This window comes from Hippoglossus stenolepis, chromosome 1 (genome assembly GCF_022539355.2).
Source record: "Hippoglossus stenolepis isolate QCI-W04-F060 chromosome 1, HSTE1.2, whole genome shotgun sequence".
Classification (NCBI taxonomy): Eukaryota; Metazoa; Chordata; class Actinopteri; order Pleuronectiformes; family Pleuronectidae; genus Hippoglossus; species Hippoglossus stenolepis.
Window position 1 is genome coordinate 15,561,067 of NC_061483.1, and position 22,209 is coordinate 15,583,275.

At 41.1% G+C, this 22,209-nt stretch overlaps 2 protein-coding genes across 5 annotated transcripts; one reads left to right on the forward strand and one right to left on the reverse strand.

Annotated features, from left to right (window-relative positions):
• The first annotated feature begins 317 nt into the window (after positions 1-317).
• On the forward strand, positions 318-7,872 carry vrk3 (VRK serine/threonine kinase 3). 3 transcript variants are annotated; one of them, XM_035155218.2, is made up of 16 exons: positions 318-394; positions 1,470-1,708; positions 1,808-1,951; positions 2,172-2,294; positions 2,421-2,579; positions 2,834-2,980; positions 3,304-3,353; positions 3,545-3,611; positions 4,088-4,172; positions 4,267-4,366; positions 4,464-4,556; positions 4,676-4,808; positions 5,344-5,461; positions 5,550-5,608; positions 5,692-5,828; positions 6,560-7,872. In XM_035155218.2, exons 2-15 carry the CDS (start codon positions 1,486-1,488, stop codon positions 5,826-5,828), a joined length of 1,638 nt encoding a protein of 545 aa, XP_035011109.2. In that variant the 5' UTR covers positions 318-394; positions 1,470-1,485; the 3' UTR covers positions 6,560-7,872. The 3 variants fall into 3 exon arrangements, with proteins under 3 accessions (XP_035011109.2, XP_035011118.2, XP_047195675.1); XM_035155227.2 differs by having other exon boundaries at positions 319-394; positions 1,467-1,708; XM_047339719.1 differs by having other exon boundaries at positions 319-394; positions 1,467-1,708; positions 1,808-1,939.
• Positions 7,873-8,042: 170 nt separating this feature from the next.
• Positions 8,043-21,393, reverse strand: LOC118106549 (rho family-interacting cell polarization regulator 1). Of its 2 annotated transcripts, XM_035155199.2 has the most exons (18): positions 21,238-21,393; positions 18,448-18,535; positions 18,180-18,313; positions 17,991-18,069; positions 17,826-17,849; positions 17,666-17,719; positions 16,942-17,091; positions 15,154-15,217; positions 15,026-15,069; positions 14,805-14,930; positions 13,974-14,122; positions 13,533-13,641; positions 12,108-12,239; positions 10,941-11,588; positions 10,465-10,859; positions 9,723-9,816; positions 9,543-9,636; positions 8,043-9,447 (listed from the first exon to the last, which is right to left on the reverse strand). In XM_035155199.2, the coding sequence occupies exons 3-18, from the start codon at positions 18,269-18,271 to the stop codon at positions 9,377-9,379; spliced, it is 2,325 nt and encodes a 774-aa protein (XP_035011090.1). In that variant the 5' UTR covers positions 18,272-18,313; positions 18,448-18,535; positions 21,238-21,393; the 3' UTR covers positions 8,043-9,376. The 2 variants fall into 2 exon arrangements, with proteins under 2 accessions (XP_035011090.1, XP_035011097.1); XM_035155206.2 differs by lacking the exon at positions 12,108-12,239.
• Between the last annotated feature and the right edge of the window lie 816 nt (positions 21,394-22,209).

Consider the following 22,209-nt stretch of genomic DNA (forward strand, 5'->3'; position numbering starts at 1 on the left):
AAATATCTCGGATACAAACACTGCCATCTTGCAGTGACCAATCGGAAGTCAGTCAGAGCTGTCAATCATGATGTTTCACAGCATTTTTATAGCATCAAATAACTAATTCAAACCAAACTTATCAGACAAAATTGCGCTTGAACTTTTACTTGAAGTGTACTTACATTATTTTTGTTTTGTTTGGTAAATATCCCATTCACTGACATAGAGGAGGCGGGGTTTACGACGTGTACAGCAGCCAGCCACCAGAGGGCGATGGAGACTTTTGGCGAGCAGTCATGCCGTCCAGCAGCTGCTCTAAAGTCCTGCAGGGGGCAGCACATCTCTGCGATGACAGGAGCGTATATCCGGTGAGGAGAAGAAGAAGCAGCCTGAGGGACTGTCTCTGATGAAGGTTCTGAAGTCTCCTCTTTTGTTTTGGAAACTTTTACTGACCATTATTTACGTGCATTTGTCACCGAGGTTTTTACTAGAGTCTGAAGATTAAACTAACAAGACGATAGTTGGTTCTAAAGCTCAGCAGCTGTGTCTTTATCTTTGCAACGTTCAGTTCCGTGTTCAGCTGCTCGGTCTTTGCTATAGAAAGACTTCAGACGTCAGTATTTGTATTTATTTACGGAAAGTGACACACATTGAAATAACTTAATGTTACGACCATAACCTTTTGTATCCTTTGTTTTATTTGACGTGTTCCTAGCACAGTGCTAACAGTAGCTAACCGTATCTTCATATTTAAACTCTCTTTTCAAACTAAGAGAACAACATTGACCAGAGATCATCTTCAGTTTTTCTATTTTGTGCCCTAATATGTCACATCTGGTCAGGCAGTGATATGGTGACACTAATGAGGAAACTGACTGTAGGCAGTAAAACACAAAGGTCTCCTACTAATCGGTATATTGCTCATGCATTGATCTCTCCCGCAGATTGTAAAATGTTTAGCTGTGTTTCTCACTCTGCTCAGAAAGAAGAGTTTGAAACCACAACCTTCACTCAGGACTAAACATCAGTCTTTAAACTTAGAATAATGATAATGTGATATTTATTCAGATAATAATCGATACTGACAGATATGAAAATCTTTATCTCTGTATACGTTTTCGTCATATCGTCCTGATTAAACTACTTTACAGTATATATACGAGAAGAGGTGAAATAATGATTATGATAACCCTTTTATTTATTGTCTTATGAAACTTAGAAGCATTTCATTTGTCCTGTTTCACAAATGGGACAATTTGCTGTGTTTGTTGAGGTTTGGACTATTGTGTAGGTGTCACATTGGGCTCTGGTTTATTGCAGTGACCATTTCTACTATTTTTTGAATTATTATAAACGAAACGATGAGACATCCAATTACAAATGACTGCTTGAGTATTAATAATCTAAAAATATTATATCCTAATATACATATATTATTACAGCGGGGCCATTTTTCTGATTATGCGTACATATGTTTACCAAAGCAGATATCCTCGAAGCAGGATGCCTTTCCGTTTCTGCCCCCAGTGTGGGACGAAGTTGCAGCCTGATTTCAAGTTTTGTCCATCCTGTGGAGAGCAGCTTCCCTGCACTGCTGAAGAACCTGGAGCTGTGAGCTCAGCTGCTTCTTTAAGTTTCTTTTCGTACAAAGGAGATGAAAGAGCAACATCTGTTTGGAAAGAAACCCGCGATTCAAGCACAAGCTGTGAGCCAATCGAAAGCAAGGGTAAATATCTTGGCAATATTTTATTAGTAATTAATTTGACATATTTATAGATTCTAGACATTTTGATTCTAAAGCTTCATACGTTCATTTAATCAACAGCCCAAGCATGTTTCACATCAACTTCAGTATCAACTCGTCCTGCACTTCGAAAGACTCGTAACTCGCTGCAACTGGACAACTTTAAAGATGCCACTCCACCTGTGGTGCCGTCCACTCATCCTGTCAGAGATGGTAAGATTGAAGGTAATTAAAATCTGAAACCAGTTTCACCCCAAAGTTATTTCTGTTTTAGTTTTCTGATGCAAGAGGATAAAGTACATTCAGTAGTGTGAGGAGACTATTGAAGTGCCCGTGTGTTATTTATATATGTTAGCAGAGTTACCAGCATGGCATTTATATTTAAACACTTTTTGACCAGAAATAATACATATTGATGAATGAAATATGTGTTTTGTATGGACAGATAATGTCGTTAGATTGCAAACATCCTCACCAAAGCAGCACAAAGTCACTTTCAAAGTCAACTCTGAGGTAGAACCAACTTTAGAGACTTCAACTTCTCCTGCTGTTAAAACTCCTCGGCCTGGTGAGCTGAAACACAAAACAAGCATCTATTTATTAAATATTTCATACAATACTACAGGCTCTGTCTTCTTTGCTGTCATGCTCTGTTCTTTAATCCGTATCTATGTTGGCCACATTCCATGTGTAGTCAGGGGAAAGGCCAAACTCTACAGTCCTGCTTTGAAGCAGGTAGAAGAAGGAAAAAAGCTGACTGATAAAACATGTGAGACAGCAGAGGGATCGACAGTCAGCGGCTCTCCTTTACGTTCTCCAGTCTCCTCACCAATCTCCAGGTCTCCTTTTAAAGGTGAGCGACACCACACCACATACAGATTCAACTTACCACTCATGTTCAGCCTCCCATCAGAGGATAGTTAGATTAACATGCTTACGTCAACATCTTTACACTTAAGTCTGAATCTTATAGATTCACATACACCTGCTGATACTAAATTGAAATCTTTTTTCCCATAGATACAAATAATTGTTATCGAGCATTATTAAATCAGTTATTTTGTACTGAGACTGTCACTTAAGGATAATGTTTATATGAATGAACAGCGACTGGAAAAAGCAAAGCTAAGAAGGCAAAGAATGCGTCCGCTGTGGACCCGCTACAGGAAGGCGAGGAAATGACAGACACAACGGGCAAGAAGTGGAAACTAATGAAACTGCTCAGTCAAACCTCCACGGAAATCATCTATGAAGGTGAGACAAGAGAAAACGAGTGGTGCAGATAAACGGTCTGATTATCATCACTACTAGGCAAACTTAGCTAACTGTTCCAGAATAATATTCATACGTCTCAACTCCTTGAAGCACAAGCAAACGTTAAAACAAGATAGATTACATCCAACTAAGGGTTTCACAAGAAACGATTATTATGGCCAAAATAATTAATGATGATAATCTGATGATATTTATAAAAGGTTTGAAAAAAAAAAAGATTATTATAATAATTCTGTCAGTTTCAATTGTAACCTTGCAAAAATTATGAATATATGATCATTATATTGTTTTATCCTTTTCAGTTTTTCAAACAGCTTCACGATCCAAGGAGTCGAATCACATTCTCAAACTGGTAAGTGTTCTTAGTTTCTTCATTCAAATAATGTCGTTATTATGATGAAAATAAGTATAATCACTTACTTATTTATATTGCCATCAAAGATCTTATTTTTATTTGTTCTCTTTTTTCCATAATCAATGCTTTTCAGTTCTCTTCAGTTAAATTTTACTGACTGGGATCAATAAAGTTCTTTTCCATCTTAGGGAGCTAAAGATGGACGACTCTTCAATGAGCAGAACTTTCTGCAGAGAGCTGCTAAACCTGCATCTGGTGAGGGTGTAGAGTGTTTTCATTTATGTTTAGTAAAGCAAAAGTTTTGTTTGTTCCAGAAATCAGTGATGAATGTCTGCCCCACATGGAGGGTGGACTGCAGTCATACAGCAGCTTGACTCTAACTCTTCTGATGATAACTGCAAGTAAACCTTGTTAAAACTAAAAGTAGTAACATCAGTGTTTATTACAGTAAAAAAATCAAAGTCTTAACTGGTAAGTCGGAAACAGAACCACTCACAACTACAGTCTAAAGCTGAGGTAGATAGTTAGAAGAGTTCTCACAGTTTCACTTGTGATGTAATTAAACAACATCAAAAACAAGTGTCTGCCATTCGTGTCATCTGTTCAGAGCGTAGTGGACAAATCAAGTCTTTAACCCTTTTAGATGCAGTTCTGATTTGTGATGTGTGTAACTTTTCATATGTATGACACATAATAACCCTCCTGTTAAAATCGCCTCTCTCTCTCTCTAGTGGACAAGTGGATCAAACAAAACAAGATGGACTTTCTGGGGATTCCTTCCTGTGTCGGCTTTGGTCCTCATGCAGATTCCTACAGGTCTGGTAAAGTTTATCTGTGAATATGTTCACACAATACGACAGTACTTTACATTAACCTGGGTTTTGCTTGTATGTTCTTCTTTTATGAATAGGTTTCTAATTGTCCCCAACATGGGCCAATCTCTGCAGTCTGTCATTGATGAAGATGATGGTCTGGCTGAGAAAGCTGTTTTTCAGCTCGCCTGTAGACTAGTGAGTCTTGTGTCATCTGTAAACTTTACTGGTTGTAAGACAGAACCAGAACTTATCGCTGCTTTCGTAATAAACTAACATTTCTCTCTCCCTGCAGTTAGATGTTCTGCAGTACATCCATTCAAACGAGTACGTTCATGCTGATATCAACGCAGAAAACATCTACATCAGACCAGGACAGACATCACAGGTAAGAAAGATTCCAACTGTACTGTCAGTCAGACAGTTGAAATGTGTTATACACTGACCACTCTCTCTCTTTCTCTCTCTGTGTGTGTGTGTGTGTGTGTGTGTGGGGGGGGGGGTTAGGTTTACCTCGGAGGATACTGCCATGCTTTCAGGTACTGTCCAGGAGGCAAACACGTGGAGTACCGAGAATTAAGCAGGACGCCACATGAGGGCAACATAGAGTTCATCAGCCTGGACGCACATAAAGGAGCAGGTGGGTTACTGACTCCTCATCCACAAAGTAAAACCCTCCTGTCGTTGTCAGGGAAATCATCCTTTCACCATATACCGTACGGTATACACTGCCAGATTTATTTTCTTCCTTCAGCTGCAGTCCTCCCACGTTCCATCTGTCTGCAGAGCTGTCAGGCACACACATGCTGCACATCATAAAAACTGATAGGATCTGGTCTTATGCTGATTGTGATATCTTTTAATGTACAACCTATTTTATTTTATTCTATTTTGACTTATTATGGTACATTTATTTTTATTGATTTATCCTTTATGTAACCAGGAAGCTCCCATTGAGATGCAATATGTCTTGCAGGAGGATCCTGTTTAAGATGGGCCCGAAATATAATAAAAAAGTTTCATATATAGATTCAAGCGGAGAAAAATAACACAAGGAACAAAGCAAACATTGAACAAAGAACAGACACAGAAACACACAGGAATCAATGGTGAAAATGAATCATGGGAAATAAAAAGCAGTGACGTTGTCATCGCTCTGTGTTTTCTGTTTTCAGCGCCGTCTCGACGCAGCGACCTGCAGTCACTGGGTTACTGCATGCTGCGATGGCACACTGGTCCGCTCCCGTGGAGTGACCTCAGTCAACCAGAGCAGGTCGCCCCCCACAAACAGAGGTGAGAGATTTGATCCCAACCCACATACTTTTAAAAGTCAGTATTACCAAACAAAGTACAAAAACATAATTAAAGTTCTCATTGTAAGGTACATGGATGATGTTCCTGCACTGTTGAGTCACTGCTTTGGGAAGACGAGAGTTTCCAGTGAGTTCAATTGTTTTTAGGATTCAGTATAAAAAGTGTGTGATTAGATACCATCAGCTCATCATCAGTGTATTTTGGTGTAGGTGCATTTCAAAGCTTCCTGACTGCAGTGATGGCTCTGCAGTACTCTGAGCAGCCCGACTACTCAGCGCTGAAGGCCGGGCTCAGTTCAGCCTTACTGCATATGGGGGGGTCACAGGAGCAGCCACTTTGTTTTTAGGTGAGAACACACAAACAAACACAAACACACACACACACACAAACTCAGAAACAGGTATGAACACACCTGGGCGCGTCTGTCAACAGCATTAACACAGGGTTTAACCCTTGGTTTTATTAATGAGACATTCAACTCACAGTCAGCATTTGCACATGTGTTGTGTTTTGGCTTTAAATTCAGAGCCTTTTTTTTTTTTTAAACTGAAAAGTCAATAAGAGACATTATGAACTCTTATTTCATATTTGCATCTGCAGCTCCTCTGGTTTTGCATTAACCTCAGGATTTGTTTGTGTGTCCTTTTGTGTTGCTTGTACTGAAATGAAAGTGAAAACAAATTTTACCCAGGTGACAATGAAGTCTTAAGTCTAGACTATATATATATATATATATATAATTATATATATATATAATTTGTATTCTGCATAAAAAAAAGTTTAGTTGAAGTTTTAGCATGAACCTAAATATTTTCCTGTCCAGAGGTTCAAGACGTAGACCTGCTGTGAACTGCGCTTTAGTCCTGATTGGAAAAGAGTAGAAACAATTGATCAAAATAACCTCATCACATACATCAATTTAGTCAAACGAACAGGAAATGGTTGATTTCATATATTATCAACTAGAAAAAAAGAAGAAAAAATCATTTGAATGCTGTGTCCTGTCTTCATGAATTGTACTAATAAATCTCTGTCTATCTTCTTGTCTTTGTGCTGCCCGGCCGCCGTCCCCGACAGTCGAGACAGTGGCGTCCAAATCCGGCCACCAGAGCTGTTCGTGTTTGTTGTGTGTGAGTGTGGAAGTTTTAGACTGATAGTAGCCACTGGTCCTATTCACAATCTAACATCCATAAGATTCATTTTGTCTTAATGACATAATTGATAGATCATCTGAAAAACCCTTTTACCGGTGCCTTTGTTCTGAGCAGGAAGTTAACTTGAAGACAGCGTTTGATGTTGTAACTTTGATTATTATAATATATTTTAGCGTTTTTTATTATAACATTTAAATGTGATAGATTATTAAGAGAATTTTACAAGAGAATAAATGTATAACTCCTTGAAGATAAATTGCTTGAGTGTGAGCCATTTTCAAATCTCACCAGAGGTTCTGTCCTACTTTCAGTTTGTTGATTTGGGAAACATAACACTCAATAATCAAACTCATTTTCAAAGTCTGTCAAAAATATATTCGGTATTATTTTCAGTCAGCTTCTGAACTTCTCACTGAGTCCGTCTGTCTGTGTTGCTCAAGCTGCTGCTGAGCAGGATTTTCAAGATAAAATGATGCCTGAAAGTAACAGAGAAGTTAAACAAGCAATGTTCATGTGTTAATGACTCACATGCAGTAGGAGCTGTGTTCCTGATCCACTTATGGATCTATGCAGCTATCATCTGAGATGGGTAAATATAGTGTTATGGACAATTCAGCAAAGTCTTGACATTAGAGGGGACATGTCCTTACTGTCCACATCCAAATGTCCAGGCACAGCCTCCACCAGCCCAGCAGAAGCAGGAGCATCTCTGTAGCAAAGGACTTCAAGTGCAAATCTTGCATTCTGTGTGACAATAACATGCTGTATTAAAATATGTCTACATGATTTATTTTTAGAGAAATTGAACAAAATTAGTTTGGAGATGGACTTTTTTTATTTAAACTTGTTTTATCTGTGATGTTTTATTGCACTGAAAGCTGAGTTGTAGATTTTTATTTGTGACAAAATGACATGTCTGCTTTATCGTGTTAAATGTTGGGTTTTAGTATTGCAAAGGAAACGGGGGGAGGATTCAAGTTCTTCAATTCAGATGGAAATGTTTTTGGTGACAATGACACTTTGGTAGTTTTTGAATATTTCACAATGTTTTCTGGTTTTTAAACATTTAGCTTGTTAAACAGTTTCATACACTGACTTTTTTGATCTGTGAATATGAGGTCAGAGCACCATTGATGGTAATGTCATTTCCTTTAGATGAGCCAACACACAACTGCTCAACTCTCACTTTTATGTACTTGTAATTTGTTTGAATAAAGTGGCTGTATTTCTTTTTCAGACCAGTTTCTTTGCATCTTTTTGTTTTATTAATGTTCAGTTCTTACAGCATCTTCAATTTAAAGAGTGTCTAATATTAAATTCAGGAGCGGTTGGTGCTGGGCATTCTTGTGATGTTTACCCAACTAATCAACAGTTTGTCACAGTAAAAAAACATTCACCACAACATGTTACTTTTAAAGAAAGCTTTATAAAGTTTAAACATTTCTGAACATAAACATTTCAAGACATATACAATTCTTTTATATGAAACAGTAAATATCTCTTATTGTGCACACTCTTAAAAGTAATTCAGAAAATAAACACTGTTTTCTTTCGCCTGATCTCTCCCGTCCTGGCATTTAAAACCTTACATCCTGTCTCTTTAGGCACTTTCTGAATGACGAGGCTTCGCAGAACAATGGAAAGCAATGACGTTGACAGACTATGGCGCCCCCGTGAGGCAGCTTTTGTACACAGCTACAGAGCTGAGGGCGTCCTCTGAGTGGAGCCTAGCTTACACACTTAAAACTGATCACTGGAGCTTTTTACACAGACATGCTGGCAGTGTGAGGCAGCGACACATGCAGGTTTACATATAGTTTGACTCTGCAGGTTGTTTCCGTGTTTGTAAAAACTGGACCGGGAGAAGTTTTTGGAGAGAAACTCAAACTGCTGTCTTTAAAGTGTTTATACTCATTTCTCATATATATATATAAAACACGTTAATTTTTTTTTTTAGCTCAGGCCCTGGTGCAGCTTAGACATTTCATTTCTGAAAATTCTCATCTCTGATGAATAATATGAAAATATCCTGTAGGTTTTCAGGGTGAATTCCTGCTTTGGAAATGACTTCATGTCAATGAACATCCTCAGACAAACATCACATGGTCAGAAAGAGCTCCGGGCTGTGCGCCGATTTAACACTGAAAAATCCTGACCTCGATAGTTTTCCCATATCTGAAAATACTGGTAACTTGTAACGCAACTCGGCAAATGATTGTATGCTTCTCTGTGGATTGAAGAAATCCACCAACTCCAACATATAAAACTTATTTCTAAATTATTAGACCATTAAAAAAAACACACTAATAAAGCCAAGAACAAGGCCCCTTCTAGCTGCTCCTGAAATGTTTTTGGACACGGAATTTTCACATGACAGGAACAGTTGATGAACGTGTAAACTTAAGTGGCATCCCACTGTAACTCAGGCAACGTGATAAGAGCGTGTGTTGAATGAACAAAGAACTACTGAAGGGGTGTGTGTGTGTGTGTGTGTGTGTGTGTGTGTGTGGGGCGTGACTTTCAGACTTGACTGAAGGTTTATCATCAAACCCCAGGGTTTATCATTCTTTGTCAAACAAGGCAGATATGTGCACAAACTCGGCCGTAATGGAGGAGCTTGTTTGTCTGAGCAGTAAGTGGGACATCCTCAAGGCCTCTGGTCCCTCGGGGGGGGGAGGAGGGAGATGGCATGAGCAGAACAGAGCGGGAGAAATGGTTTCGCTATGGTTTCACTGTGTCATTAGAAGACAGTCGTGGCCAAATGGCTGGGAGTGGAGGGACGCTCCTCTTGATCATGTGATGCGCCCTCTCCTGAAGGATTAAAAAAAGCACAGGGCACATTAACAAAGTCATTACGCCTGCAGGGGCGTCGTCACATGATCAATTTACTGACAAACTCCTCTCACCGTGTCGTTCAGCTCCCTTTCCCTTGCTGGGTTCCTCCTTATCCTCAGGTAGTTCAATCTCTCTCAAATCCTGCACGTCTTCCACACTCGACTCCTTTTGAAGAAAAAAAACGAAGCTCTCATTTTGTTTTGGCTATCATAAAAGGTCTGATAACAGATGGTTCGATGAATAATGTTTACCTGTGATTCAGAGAAACGATCTTCATCTGAGTTCCTAAATCCCTCTGGGGCTTCCATGAGGATCTCAAGGCCCCCTCCCTCCTCTTCGTCATCACTGCCGAGAGAAAGAAAAAGATGTAGACTACAAAACACTAAGGTCACAAATGTACACACATCAATTAAAAAACCTTTAACATAGTGTTCCTGCTTTTCTCCAAGTAAGCCTTCTTCCACTACTACATTATGTTTAATAAGATTATGTTTTTATTGTATAGTTGCACTGTTTCATCCAATGCCAGGCCACAGACACCTCGAGCACCTCTGCTTGTCTCTGGTTAACGCGTTCAATAATCTTTCATTAGTCAGTGAAGCTTTTGGTAACCGTGGAGAGATGATTTATTGTTATTGACAGTTTCTGACTAAATAGTTTGTAATAAAAACTAAAAGTACCACTTTGCTGAATAGGCACTTGCTAATATGTAACAGAACATATTTATTTGGAGCAATGTCTCTGGTCACCTGATGAATTTTCTCTTAGCTCTGATTTGGCCTCCACCAACTCCTAAAGGAAATATTGTGTCTCTTTAGCTGCTAAATGCTGAACTATGTTAACAAGCTAGTTGAGAACTGTGTGTCTGTGTCTGGTGCTGAGCAGGTTGTGTACAGTTGGTGAACAGAGCTCATCGAAGCCATGAGCATGAGCCAGAACAGTAAAGTTAAAAACATGTCTTGTGTTGTGTTTGTGACAAAAAACAACTCTGACCTTCCACCAGAGTAGAAATTCCCTTCATCCTTTTCTTCTTCCTCCACTTTGTGTTGGTTGTCGTCATTTTGGCCACACTCCTCTTCCTTTTTTCCTTCGTCTTTCTCTCCTTGCTCCTCTTCCTTTTCTCCTTCATCTTTCTCTTGTCGCTCCTCTTCCTTTTTTCCTTCGTCTTTCTCTCCTTGCTCCTCTTCTTTTTCTCCCTCATCTTTCTCTAGTTGCTCTTCCTTCTCTTCCTTTTCTCCTTTGTCTTTCTCTCCTTGCTCCTTTTCTCCTTCATTTTTCACTTGTTGCTCCTCTTCCTCTTCATCAAGGTCAGAGCAGTTGAGAAAGTCAAAACTTTCGAGGGCTGTCTCAACTTCCTGGATGAAACTAGAGGAAGTAGGAAAAGAAACCTGTGGAGGAAAAAAATGCAGGTGTTAATAATATCACTATCGACACTTGAAAACTCCACATGAACCTTTTCTTGAGCTCACCGTAGGAGCGGCCTCTGCTTGTTTGAGCTCCGGACTGGACGGGTGAGGCTGACTGTGTTTCTCTGCTGCTTCTAGCTGGTTTCCACCCTTTGCCTCAGTGGTGCTGTCCCCTGCTTCTGCTTCAGCCTGTAAAGAGGAGTCCTCGCAGGGATCATCCTTTACCACCTCTGCTGAAACACACACTTGTGGGATGCCACTTTCAGGCACATCTGCTCTCTCCACTAACGACACAGGAGGTACAGAGGAGACGTCAGGACACGAGCAGCTCAGGTCCGCTGAGGTGTCTGAGAGGTCAGCTGACCGCAGAGACGCCCTGTCAGTCACAGTACAGTCCGGGCTGCTCTCGCCCACAAGGCTGTGAGAGCAGGAAGTCTGCAGATGGCCGTTTGGCACCGCATCTGTCTGAGAGAAGACCTCCCCGGCTTCTGTCTCGTCCTCCTCTTGGTTGGACGAGAGCGACGGCGTTGACGCGCTGGACTTGTGTGGAGTGAGCGACAGCTGACTGGGGAGAGTGGTCTGCAGCATGTTGGAGGCCGTCAGCCTCTGAGCGTGATGAGCCAGCGCCGGACTGGAGGAGTCGTCGGAGGATTCAGAGGAGTTGGACCAGACTGTCCCGTTCTCCATCTCTCCCTGTCGCTTCAGCAGAGACTAGAGAGGAAACACAGGCGGGAATAAAAACACTGTAAATGATGTATAAAAACTTGCTGGTTTACAGGGATCAGACACATTTTCTGCCATGGCATGTCAGAAAATGTTTGACAACCACTGGTTAAATCTATCAAATTCAATATACTAAATATATCACTGAAATGTAGAATTTAATTTAAAACAAAGCGAAAATTGCTTCTTTGAATTTTTGCTGCATCGTCATATGAACTGAATCAGTTTTTAGCTTCTGTTTACATTTCAGCATGTAATGGTGATGCATCACTCTGAGCTCAAGAATCTTTTGATTAGTCTTTTTTTTATATTTTATTAAATATGTGATTTGTCTTTTTCTATTGGGATTATGAATTTGATTGGATTCGAACAATGAATTCAATTAAAAACACATTTTTGTCATATCTTTATTACTTTTGGTTAAGAAATTATTATTATTAGTTTTGGATTTCTTCTACTCTGATCACTGAAAACTAAAACTACAGCTACATCTACGTCCCAACACACCGACTGCACGGAGGTGAATCGCGGGGTGGTATGGCCGAATTCACAGTGTAACGATGCCGTCCTGTCCGTCGCAACATCGTGGAACGCCTCCGGCACGGAGCAGTTGGGTCTGGGCCTGCCATGGGGCACGCTCTTCAGCGAGGTGAGGAAGAGGAGGAGGACATGATGGAGCGCTACTCAACCACTATTAAACAGCTACAAGGACCACAGCTTCGCTCATACAAACTGCTGTCACACAAAACATGACTGCCATCATTCATTCTCCTCACGTCAGACACGCCACTCCCACAGCCACATGTCCTACCACACAGTCCTCTGTTAATATCCTCACACACATCAGTGCTACCGCTACACACAAAGCAGTTGGGGAGCAGCTGAAATAGAACAAGCCAATGACACGACAGTAATAGTAGCCATCAGTGACGTAAATGGCAAATAGTAATATGTATTTATGTATAGTAAAAATAGTGTTTACAGTGTTTGACTGTTTTATGAACCAGGGGCTTGTTTCACTAAGATATGTCAGACTTGTCTGCAGTTTTAAATTTGCTCTTACGATGGTTTATTGAAAAGGGGATGAACTCTAAACCTGCACATGCAGATAAAGTCTGAGTGGAAAAAGAGCAGAAAGTTTCAAATGAATAGCATCTGTGGTATTTCTATTTTGGGTGATTGAAAATGGACAACACTGACTTTTGTGCAGTCATCTGCTACCTCGGAGATCCACGAGGACATAGTGGCAACACTCAGTGAGGGTGCCCCTTCTTATTTCACGGTGAAGAATTTAGCTGCTGATGTAATTCTGCTGCGTTTTAAGCAGCCATTCAAATGTGGAGGCGGAGAGAGTCTGGAAGATGACTCACCCTCGCAACATAGAAGACTATTGACAAGATTCGACATCTACAGAGAAGAGACGCTCCACGACCCCATGAGTGTGAAGTGTTTAATGAAGAAGGGGACAATGTTGAGAAATAAATGTGACTCCTTCTATCGGCCTTTAACAATTCAATTAACACAAGTTACACAGATTAAAATCTCATCTCAGCAGATATCAGAAGCGTCGGCTTCACGTCGGCACTGTGTTGACATTTCTGTTTTGTTAATTAAATTATTTTCCTAGTAACATGTGCTTCATAACTGAATCCATTTTCCGCTGAACAGAATGGAGCCGAGCTGTCTGATGTGGTTTGCATGATCGCTCATATTTTTTAGTTTGGAAAAAAATGTACCCAGGACACACAGCAAATTAGTCCGTAACTGGCTCTGTGCAACAGACGAGTGTAGATGTTCATCTGCAGTCTGACCATCAGTGAGATCTAAACCACAGTCAAAGTCTGTCTTTGTGAAACAGGCCACAGTGGTGTCAGAGCAGATGTGGTGGAGCTGCTGTTAGTAGAAAAACTGAGGCTGAATAAGGTGACTCACATAAAACACCTGCTCCCGCATAGAGGGCGTGTCTGGAGGGCTCTGATTGGACAGCAGCCGTTTAGTAACCGTACTGGTGGATGATGTCTGGTCGTCCTTATCAAACGGACTGAAAGAGAGAGGGGAAAGCCACAGAGCATAAAGTGAGCCACAGAGATACAGACACTTAGATCTAAACATTACAAAAAATGAAATAAAAAGATCCTGAGGACATGAGCTGTGTGCTGCAGGTTAAGTATTGTTTAATGGTTTATGAGCTTGAACGTGAGTCAACTTCAAAGTACAAGAATCTGATTATGGGCTGATCTATGATGCTTGTAATCACATGATGTGGGAACAGAAGCTCTCTGGTTCACTGAAGTGGAAATTTCCACTCCCTCACGTGCACCTATATAGAAGTGCGGAGATGTACATAGAAATAAAAACGTGGCAAACACAAACCTCCAGGTGACCTCCAAGTTTAGCTTCACCGTCCCGAGGTCGTTGATATCCACGGCGAGCGTCTGGGGGAGTGGGCAGAACAGGTCGAGCATTTCACAGGACACGCTGCCCACCACCACGTGGTTGGCCAGGCTCTTCAGCTCCGTCACCTTGACAACCAAATGCCAGGGAAATGAGAACATGGAGAAACCATGTGAACTCAAGAAAGATGATAATTGGCTCAAGCCTTTAACCACTGACACTCAGAGAACGCAAATGTCCAAGTCAGTTGCCCCACACATTTTCCCAGTATATATTCTGGGACACGCCCACTCGCTCATGACGATTCTAATGCACGATGTAGACAACACAGTAGTAATCGTTAAGACAACCAGATTTGAGAGTATTTGGTGATAAGTCAGTATCGATGTGCTATAGATTTCAGCAGCGGGATTTAGCCGTCATGTCCTGCATGATCTACCCAGTCGCCTGAATATCCTGGACATTCTCCTGCTGTTTTGAACATGTCTGACCTGGACAATCTCCAGCTGGATTCTTCAAATGTGAAAGGCAAACTCCAGATAATATCTAGACCCAACCTTCCAGACACTTAAACTGAACACAAACACTGACGTTTACTTTAAGTTGATTTTATATACGTCATCCTAGAGCGGTAAATACTCACTAAAGCACCATGTGTTTAGATCCACAGCTGAAAATAGTGACCAACAAATGCACCATTTATTCTTTTCTGAGTAACATTTGCTAAAAACTACAGTCCTATTTCAGAATAATAGAATAAGTAGATTTAGAATAATATGAGCCTTATATTTTAAAAGCTGATTTCATTACCTTGATGGACAGCAGCTCTGTGACGAGAGGCAGGAAAATATAGTCTTCGCTGTCCCATATCTGCTTAGCGCTGACTTCCACACGTCCTCGTAGCCTCCAGCGTTGACGCCCATAGCGCATTAGTACCTGATGCGGCCCAAAAAAAACAGCTGATGTGATGCAACGGGCACAGCAACTCTGTAAAAATCTGCAGCTATAAGCAAGAATTTTCAGTTTCTTACCTCATACTGGTCACCAGCACACAGCCGTGCAAAGCCAGCAAGGCCTGAATCATCAGAAATCAACAGAGACATGAGAACTGGACTTGTATGAGGAATAGGAAGTGATATTATTGTAATAAGTGACTCACCCTTCATTTTGACATGAAATTCCCCCATCTGACTTTCTAAATCACCCTCAAGTGAGCACATGTGCTGCAGAGACACAAAGAGGGACAGGTTTAAATAATGGATCATTTGTTGTAACATGTAGAACTGAAACGATCAATTGATTTGTTGTTGGAGAGAAAGTTAACAAGAACCTTTGAAAAACTGCTTCGTCTATTGAGCAATTTTTCAAGCAAACTTCAAAAAAGGTCACTGTTTTTAGATTCTCTGATGTGATGACGTGTAGTTCCGTTTTAATATTTTTTTTTTAAATCAGGGGGTGGGAAACCTCCAGGCCGTATGCAGCCCACAAGACATTTTGATCTAGGTCAAAGAAATTATCATGTCAGCAAATGATTTGTTTCTGCGATAAAAGAAAATAACGTAAAATAGTAGATCCAAATAGTAGATTCAGAGAGTTCTCTTCTGACTATGTAAACCTGTTGGACGAATACGGAACACACACGTAGCTGTTAAGTGCCATCCTCGACAAGTTTCACGGCAACTGTCCAGATGAGATAAAGTAGATGCGGAATGTCGCAGAGCTATGTTCTATAATTACAAATGACATAGACAAGCCAGTTTGCCTATTTTGCTGGGACATGGTCACAGTGATAAAAAAAAGGCTCAATCTCCAGCATCATTACAGCTCAAAACATGCAGCTTAACTGGATGAGATACAAGGACAAAGGTTATTGGATAAAGTCAACGCTCTTGTGCAGCATTTGAGTGTCCGACAATCAGCTTTCAGAAGATCACGTTCTGACAGAGACAATGTTACGCAGGGGAGTTTTGTGGTGAGTGAGCAAACAGACGAGAAGCTATTAGAAGGAGAATCTGTGAAAGGAGCCTTGTTGCAGACAAAGAGCTCGAACCGGATAATGAAAAATTTGTTCCAAAGTGTCAGATTGTTTCAAAGCACATTAGTGACATGACACGTCATAATTTGCACTGCCGGAACATTTCAGTGATTCTCTGTGGCCTGTGATGAAATAACACACATAACAAGAACTACATGTGCATGCTCTGGGTAGTGCAACTATAGAGGGGTAACACTCTGCATTTTTATGCTCTGTAAGAACAAAAACCTGCTGTGACGTCTGAATATGCTGGTGAATTTGCTTAACTCCTTCAGGCAGCAGGAAAAACAGATTGAGGACATGAAAAGTAAACAAAAGGAATTCAAGATATTTGCTACGCTGTTTAATGTGGAACCAGCTGATGTGCCCGACAACCCACTGCCCAACTCAACATGCCAACCCAGTTTCAGCAACAAGCTCCATCTGCTAGAGCTCTACTAATGAAAAGTATGTCCGCAAGATTTCCCCATTCTGAGTTTTGAACAAACTTCAGCAGCTCATTTCGCTTAGGACAGACCAAACCTGGGAAAACCTGCTGCCTGTAGCATCATCATTCATCATCACTACCATCTGACATCAGATGCTCATCAAAGACAAGGACTTCCATTCATCACTTTAGCAAGTTTAGTTTGATGTAAGTGTCTGATTATTTAATATTGCTGAAAATGGGTGTTTTAAAAAGTAGAAATGGCCCTTGATAAAAAAAAAAAAAAGGTTTCCCAGCCCAAAATATTGGTCAAACAAAACAAGTAGTTGAAAGACATCATCCTGGACTCTGGAAAAAAATCTTCTGAAGTTACAGACTGAGTAATCTTTGATAGAATCCTACAACAAAATATAAATAGCACAGAGAGCCATTGTACTTGCTGACACATAAAGTTCAGACTTGTTGACCTCAGCGCTGTCACTTGCCTCTGTACACTCCCTGTAGCCCTTGTTGGCTTCGCTCAGGCTCTCTCTGGCCTCCTTGCTGCCAGTGGCGGAGTTGAAGGCCGCCACCATCTTACTCGCTCCATCACGCAGTCGCCGCTGTATACAGTACGCATCGTACAGCTCCTCGACCTGGAGAGGCAACGAGTACACAGGTTTCAATACATTAGTGGAACATTAGAATATCACCTGCAGATAATCAAAGTTTTCATGAACTTTTTTTTAGAGCCTTTGTGGTTTAATGAAAAACATCACAGATTAGAAATGTATATTTTTATGCAATAATATTTTGTGTTTGTTTGTTTGTTTTAGCCCCTAATGATGTGATTTTGTAAACATTCAATGTTGTGTTGAAAGTAGTGGAACACATCAATATGAGACTCTTTAGCTGCTAAATGCTCCATGTTGAGCAGTCAATAAGAGTGCCTGCTACTGTTTGGTGTGTGCAGTGGGTTTTTCTGAGCTTTTTCTCTATAAACAGCTGTTGCATGTGGAAAGAACAGTGATGAGACTGATACTGAACCAAAACAATAAAGTTGTAGGTTTGAGAACCACAACAATCAGTCAAATGATGCTAAAGCTCTGCCGAGTAAGGTGATAACTCTCTTTCCCATCACACATCTAGTGCCAATATGTGAAAACATTGAAAATAGCAGCTTTAAATAGTTAACACATGAAGCTATTCATTAAATCTTTTCATACACACCTTGCTTAGGTGGAATTCCAAGCGGCGCATGAACCTCTCTATGGCTTTCACTTGCTACAAAACACAAAACAATCATTAGGCTTGACAGAATAAAACCATCTTATTCTTTCTTTCTCACAGTTTCGGTGTCCTGGTGTAAACTGGTGTGAATGAAACTCACCTTATCCAGCTCATACAGTGACCCCTGCACAGGAAAAGAAAGAAACAGAAAAGAATCAAAACATTTAGCATCACAACACATCAAATCAACATCCCGACTGCAACCAGCCTGGTGCATAATCATGGTCAATACTGGTGAGACTGGTTTGACGATGTGGGCTCTCACCAGGCGACCATTCCTCTTGTTTTCTCTGATCTGCTGACCCAGACTGTCCAGCTCCAGCTGGTGGACCTGCAGGTAGGACCTGACAACAAAAACCCACAGTTACCTCTTCACTTAAATCCTCCAAGAGCAGTGGTATCCTACATTTTCAGCGATATCCCACCAGGCAGGGTCTGAGATGTGTTTACTCACTGTAAGCCTCTGCGTAAGGCAGCGTACACTTCATCCAGCCGCTCGGGCTGGGGAGTTTTAGCGGGTGGCAGTTTGGTGGATCCTGTGAACATCCTGCTTCCTTACAAGGCACGTTTCTCTTGGATCAAACGGTGCTGAGGGAGGGAGAGGCAGGGGGAGAAATGGAGCATGGGATCAGGTCTGATAAGACTTCCTGATTATTTCACATGAAGCACATTCAAATGGGGCATCAAGGAAACAGGCAGGGCAGAGAGTGAACGCTGCTCACCTGCTGAACGGAGAGATACGGTCACTACTGTTGCATGCTTGTGGAGCTGAGTGTAGCACTGAGGCTTCAACAAACCAAAAGACATGTCCTGTAATTACACAAAAAAGAGACATTAGTGACAAAAATGTCCCGCTTCACTTCATACCTCGCTGTACCTGACAAGCATTTTTTCTCAGACTCTGTGATTATCAAGGAGTCTGATAATTATAAAGGTCACTGCAGAGAAAAGTGGAGGGGGGGCAAGAAGAGAAGAGGATGGAAACTACTCTTTCGCTTCCTCTGTCTGATTGTGTTGTTTTGTTGAAAGTCTGAGACGGCGAGCAACATACATGCGGCAGTCACAGTGGCCACCACTGACAACAGTAGGCAGTACAGTCTGTGCTTCTCTTCCCCTTCCTTCCCTGCTTCTCCACCCCCCTCCACATCCAACGCCAGAGTACAGGAAGTCTCATGGCCGACTCTACACAGGAAATTCTACACAGAAGTTTGGCCCAACAATATAAAACCATCGCTCTACTCTGCGTGTGTGTGTGTGAGAGAGACACAGAGAGAGAGAGAGAGAGTGTGTGAAAATAGATTCCTTTTCTAGCTTTGACTAAGATATTACAACTCGCAGATCAGCGTGATGCCACAATCGGGGGTAAACTGTAGGAAGAGAGGGTCGTGCCTGAGTTAATCTAGTCACAAAAGGGATTATAGATTTAAACCAAACTAATTCTGCCAAGCAGGAGCCAAGCCCATATTAACACATGGGATCTGTGAATAAGCCAACAACAGGGCAGAGCAACTGGTGGGATCTGCTCTGCGTTGTCTTACACTAAACACACAAACACAAGGGAAATTAGCTTCTGATTATCTACAACAGGATCATACAGTGTTCCACCTGTCGGAGTAGCCGAGGTGGAAAACATGTGGATTATGGTTTTACATGATTAGGAATAACCACTGCTGATGTGAGAATAAGATGGATAACACCCTGCTGTCTTTCTAGGTTCTCCTGCCACAGCAGTGAGGACGTGGGCTTGTGGGGGGTGCAGCCACCAGTGGTCCAGTTAAACCGATAATCTGAGCTGCTACACTGGGGCGGATTAACCGCAGGTGGTCACGGTCAGAACGTGACAAAGAAAAGGTGCCATACCAGAGAGCCTTTACGGATAAAACACCCCTAACCACGATCTGCCAAACAGTTCCAAGGAACAGGGGAATCGGACTAACACCTTGAGGAGGGGGGCCCAGCTATGAAAGTGCAAAGTCATTGTGATCACATACACATTGAATGAGATGCAAATCATACACTAGCACCCACACATAAATAGCTCATGTATACCTGCAGCCCACACACAGGCGCTGCAGGCATCGGAAATATTCATAATGATAATAATAATAATAATAATAATAATAATAATAATAATAAGTGCTGGCCGCCCAGTTTCCTCTCTGTCAGATGTGCTTTTATCCCCTTCCTTACATTAGAGATCATTAGCTGGATTAATCCTCTGCACAGAGCAGAGCGAACAAAGACGACACTGTTTCCAATCACCTCACAAGACTGGAGTTTTGTTTAAAAACAGCCTTTTATGCACAAGCACATATAGAGTCGTTCAGGCTGTGGTTTGGGCCTTCGACAATCTCAGAATCCCTTTTAATCCGCGTTTGATCTTTGATAATAAACTGGACTCTTATCTTCCTCACATAATTAATGTTGTCTGATGAAAAATGAGCCGAACAGATAAAGATATTTGAGGCAGAGTGGTATAAATCACAGCAAGTCCTCATATTGAAGAAGCTGCAATTAGTCGATTCTTGATGTTGTTTTCTATTGATCAGTTATGAAGAAAGTCGGCAGTTAATTTTCCGCTGATGGCAAATTGATTGATTATCAGAAAGTTTCAGTATTTAAACTGTACAAAGAGCAATTAGATGTGACAAGTTACTACAGCCAAACAGTAGTATCTTGATTCACTTTTTAATCTGTTTCCAAAAATATGAGAGTAATGCATTACAAAGAAGAATAAATGACTTAAATGGAGTTTTCAACCTTTTCTTTTTACTTCATAAGAGACAAAGTATTCAACATAACAATACCTCAATGTGATCCCTTTCCTCTCGATCAGATCATCCTCTCATCAATTGGATTATTTCAGATCAGATTATTTATAAATAGACATTTGGACTCACAAAGCATCAGATACACACGGATACAGATCTCACAGCCAATCAAACAAGTGTCCATCCAGAGTGTGTTGGAGCATGGGGAGGAGGAAGAGGAGGAGGAGGAGGAGGAGGATGAAGGGGTAATGGTGTTACAATAAAATGCAACCACCTCTGTTCCAGATTATTGGATTAGTCTAACCCGGCGGCAGCAGGCCACTGAGTCGGATTACCACCCTCACACACCGCGGCCGTGCTCTTTACTCCCAGTAAGGACACAAACTTGTGAAAGCGCATCGAGACACATTTAGTATTCCGAACATATCCCACCCCAGCCCCCGGAGATCATCACAGGCCACGGGGGAAGAAAAAAAAAAGTCCACTCTCGGACCACAGCAGGACCTCTCCCCCCACACACACCCCGACACCCTGGACCCTCAAGAGCCCACCGACTCACAACTAACCCTGAAACCCCGCCGGAGAGTCGAACCCCCGGGTCCATGAGAACCAGCTGCTGGGTTTAACCTCGACTACATCACAGCAGAGCAACTTCACGTCGGCCGGACTCATCAAGACAAATGTTCCCAGGATTCTCGCTGTGACCTTGGCGATGGAAGCAGGAGACCCCCCCCAGCCTACCTGTGATTTAATGTCCGACCACCCGCAGACAACCGCCGCATTTCCAACACGATGCTCCGCACAGTTTGCAGAGGTTTTACTTCTTCTGGGCGCTGTCCTTCTCCTGGGGTTCGCAGTTTTTTTTTTTTGTCTCCACGATCAAAGCAGAAGAAGTGAGCAGACTTGACTTCCGGCACATGCTTTTCAGTGTAAAAGTCCAACATGTGAAGCTCAATGTGCAGCTGAATTGGCAAACGTGTATGAAATGACAATAGACAAGATCAAACTAATCATCATCATCATAATCATAACAATCACAATCATGACCATAATTATAATCCTAATAATTACCATAGTAGTCGTAACCACAATCAAAATAATAATACCACCACCACAGGTCTATCTTTGATGGAACAAATATAGAATTAAACCATGTTATTTAGTAATGACAGAAAGGGACAATCATTTAAAAATCTCTGTAGTCACCCTCTACTCAAATAAGCATGTTGGGTAATTACGTATTACTTGTATATTTCTCTTTTATGAAACTTTATAAACTCTACTTTTACTCCACAACATATATTCGACTGCTGGAATTAGTGCTTACGCTGCAAATTGTGCTTTTTACATACAAAACATTGGAACATCATATAAAATGTGAGACTTTGGTATAGAATGATCAACATTAAAATTAAAATGATTCGTCAATCCACAAGAAGTTAATTGGCAACTATTATGATCATCTATTCTAAAAGTATTTTTTTAGGTAAAATGCCAGGATCCAGTTTTTTTACGATATGTTGCTCTTATTTTTATTTTTTTTATGATTTTGAGGTTTCGACTATCGGTTGAATAGAACAAGCCTTTGACAAAGAAAGAAAATAAAGGAGATTAATCCAGGATGAAATTAATTAATTTCTCACTCACATATACAAGTTTTCAAAAATTAGCTGCAACTTAATCTGCTTCGAAGGTTAAATGCAAGACACGAGT

Coding starts and splice junctions, on each gene's coding strand:
- LOC118106549 (XM_035155199.2), bottom strand. CDS start 18,271: ATGTTCACAGGATCCACCAAACTGCCACCCGCTAAAACTCCCCAGCCC. Junction 17,850..17,990: donor ACAAGAGGAATGGTCGCCTG/GTGAGAGCCCAC, acceptor TTTCCTGTGCAG/GGGTCACTGTATGAGCTGGA. Junction 9,637..9,722: donor ATCGTTTCTCTGAATCACAG/GTAAACATTATT, acceptor TTTCTTCAAAAG/GAGTCGAGTGTGGAAGACGT.
- vrk3 (XM_035155218.2), top strand. CDS start 1,486: ATGCCTTTCCGTTTCTGCCCCCAGTGTGGGACGAAGTTGCAGCCTGAT. Junction 2,580..2,833: donor CTCCAGGTCTCCTTTTAAAG/GTGAGCGACACC, acceptor ATGAATGAACAG/CGACTGGAAAAAGCAAAGCT. Junction 3,612..4,087: donor AGCTGCTAAACCTGCATCTG/GTGAGGGTGTAG, acceptor CTCTCTCTCTAG/TGGACAAGTGGATCAAACAA.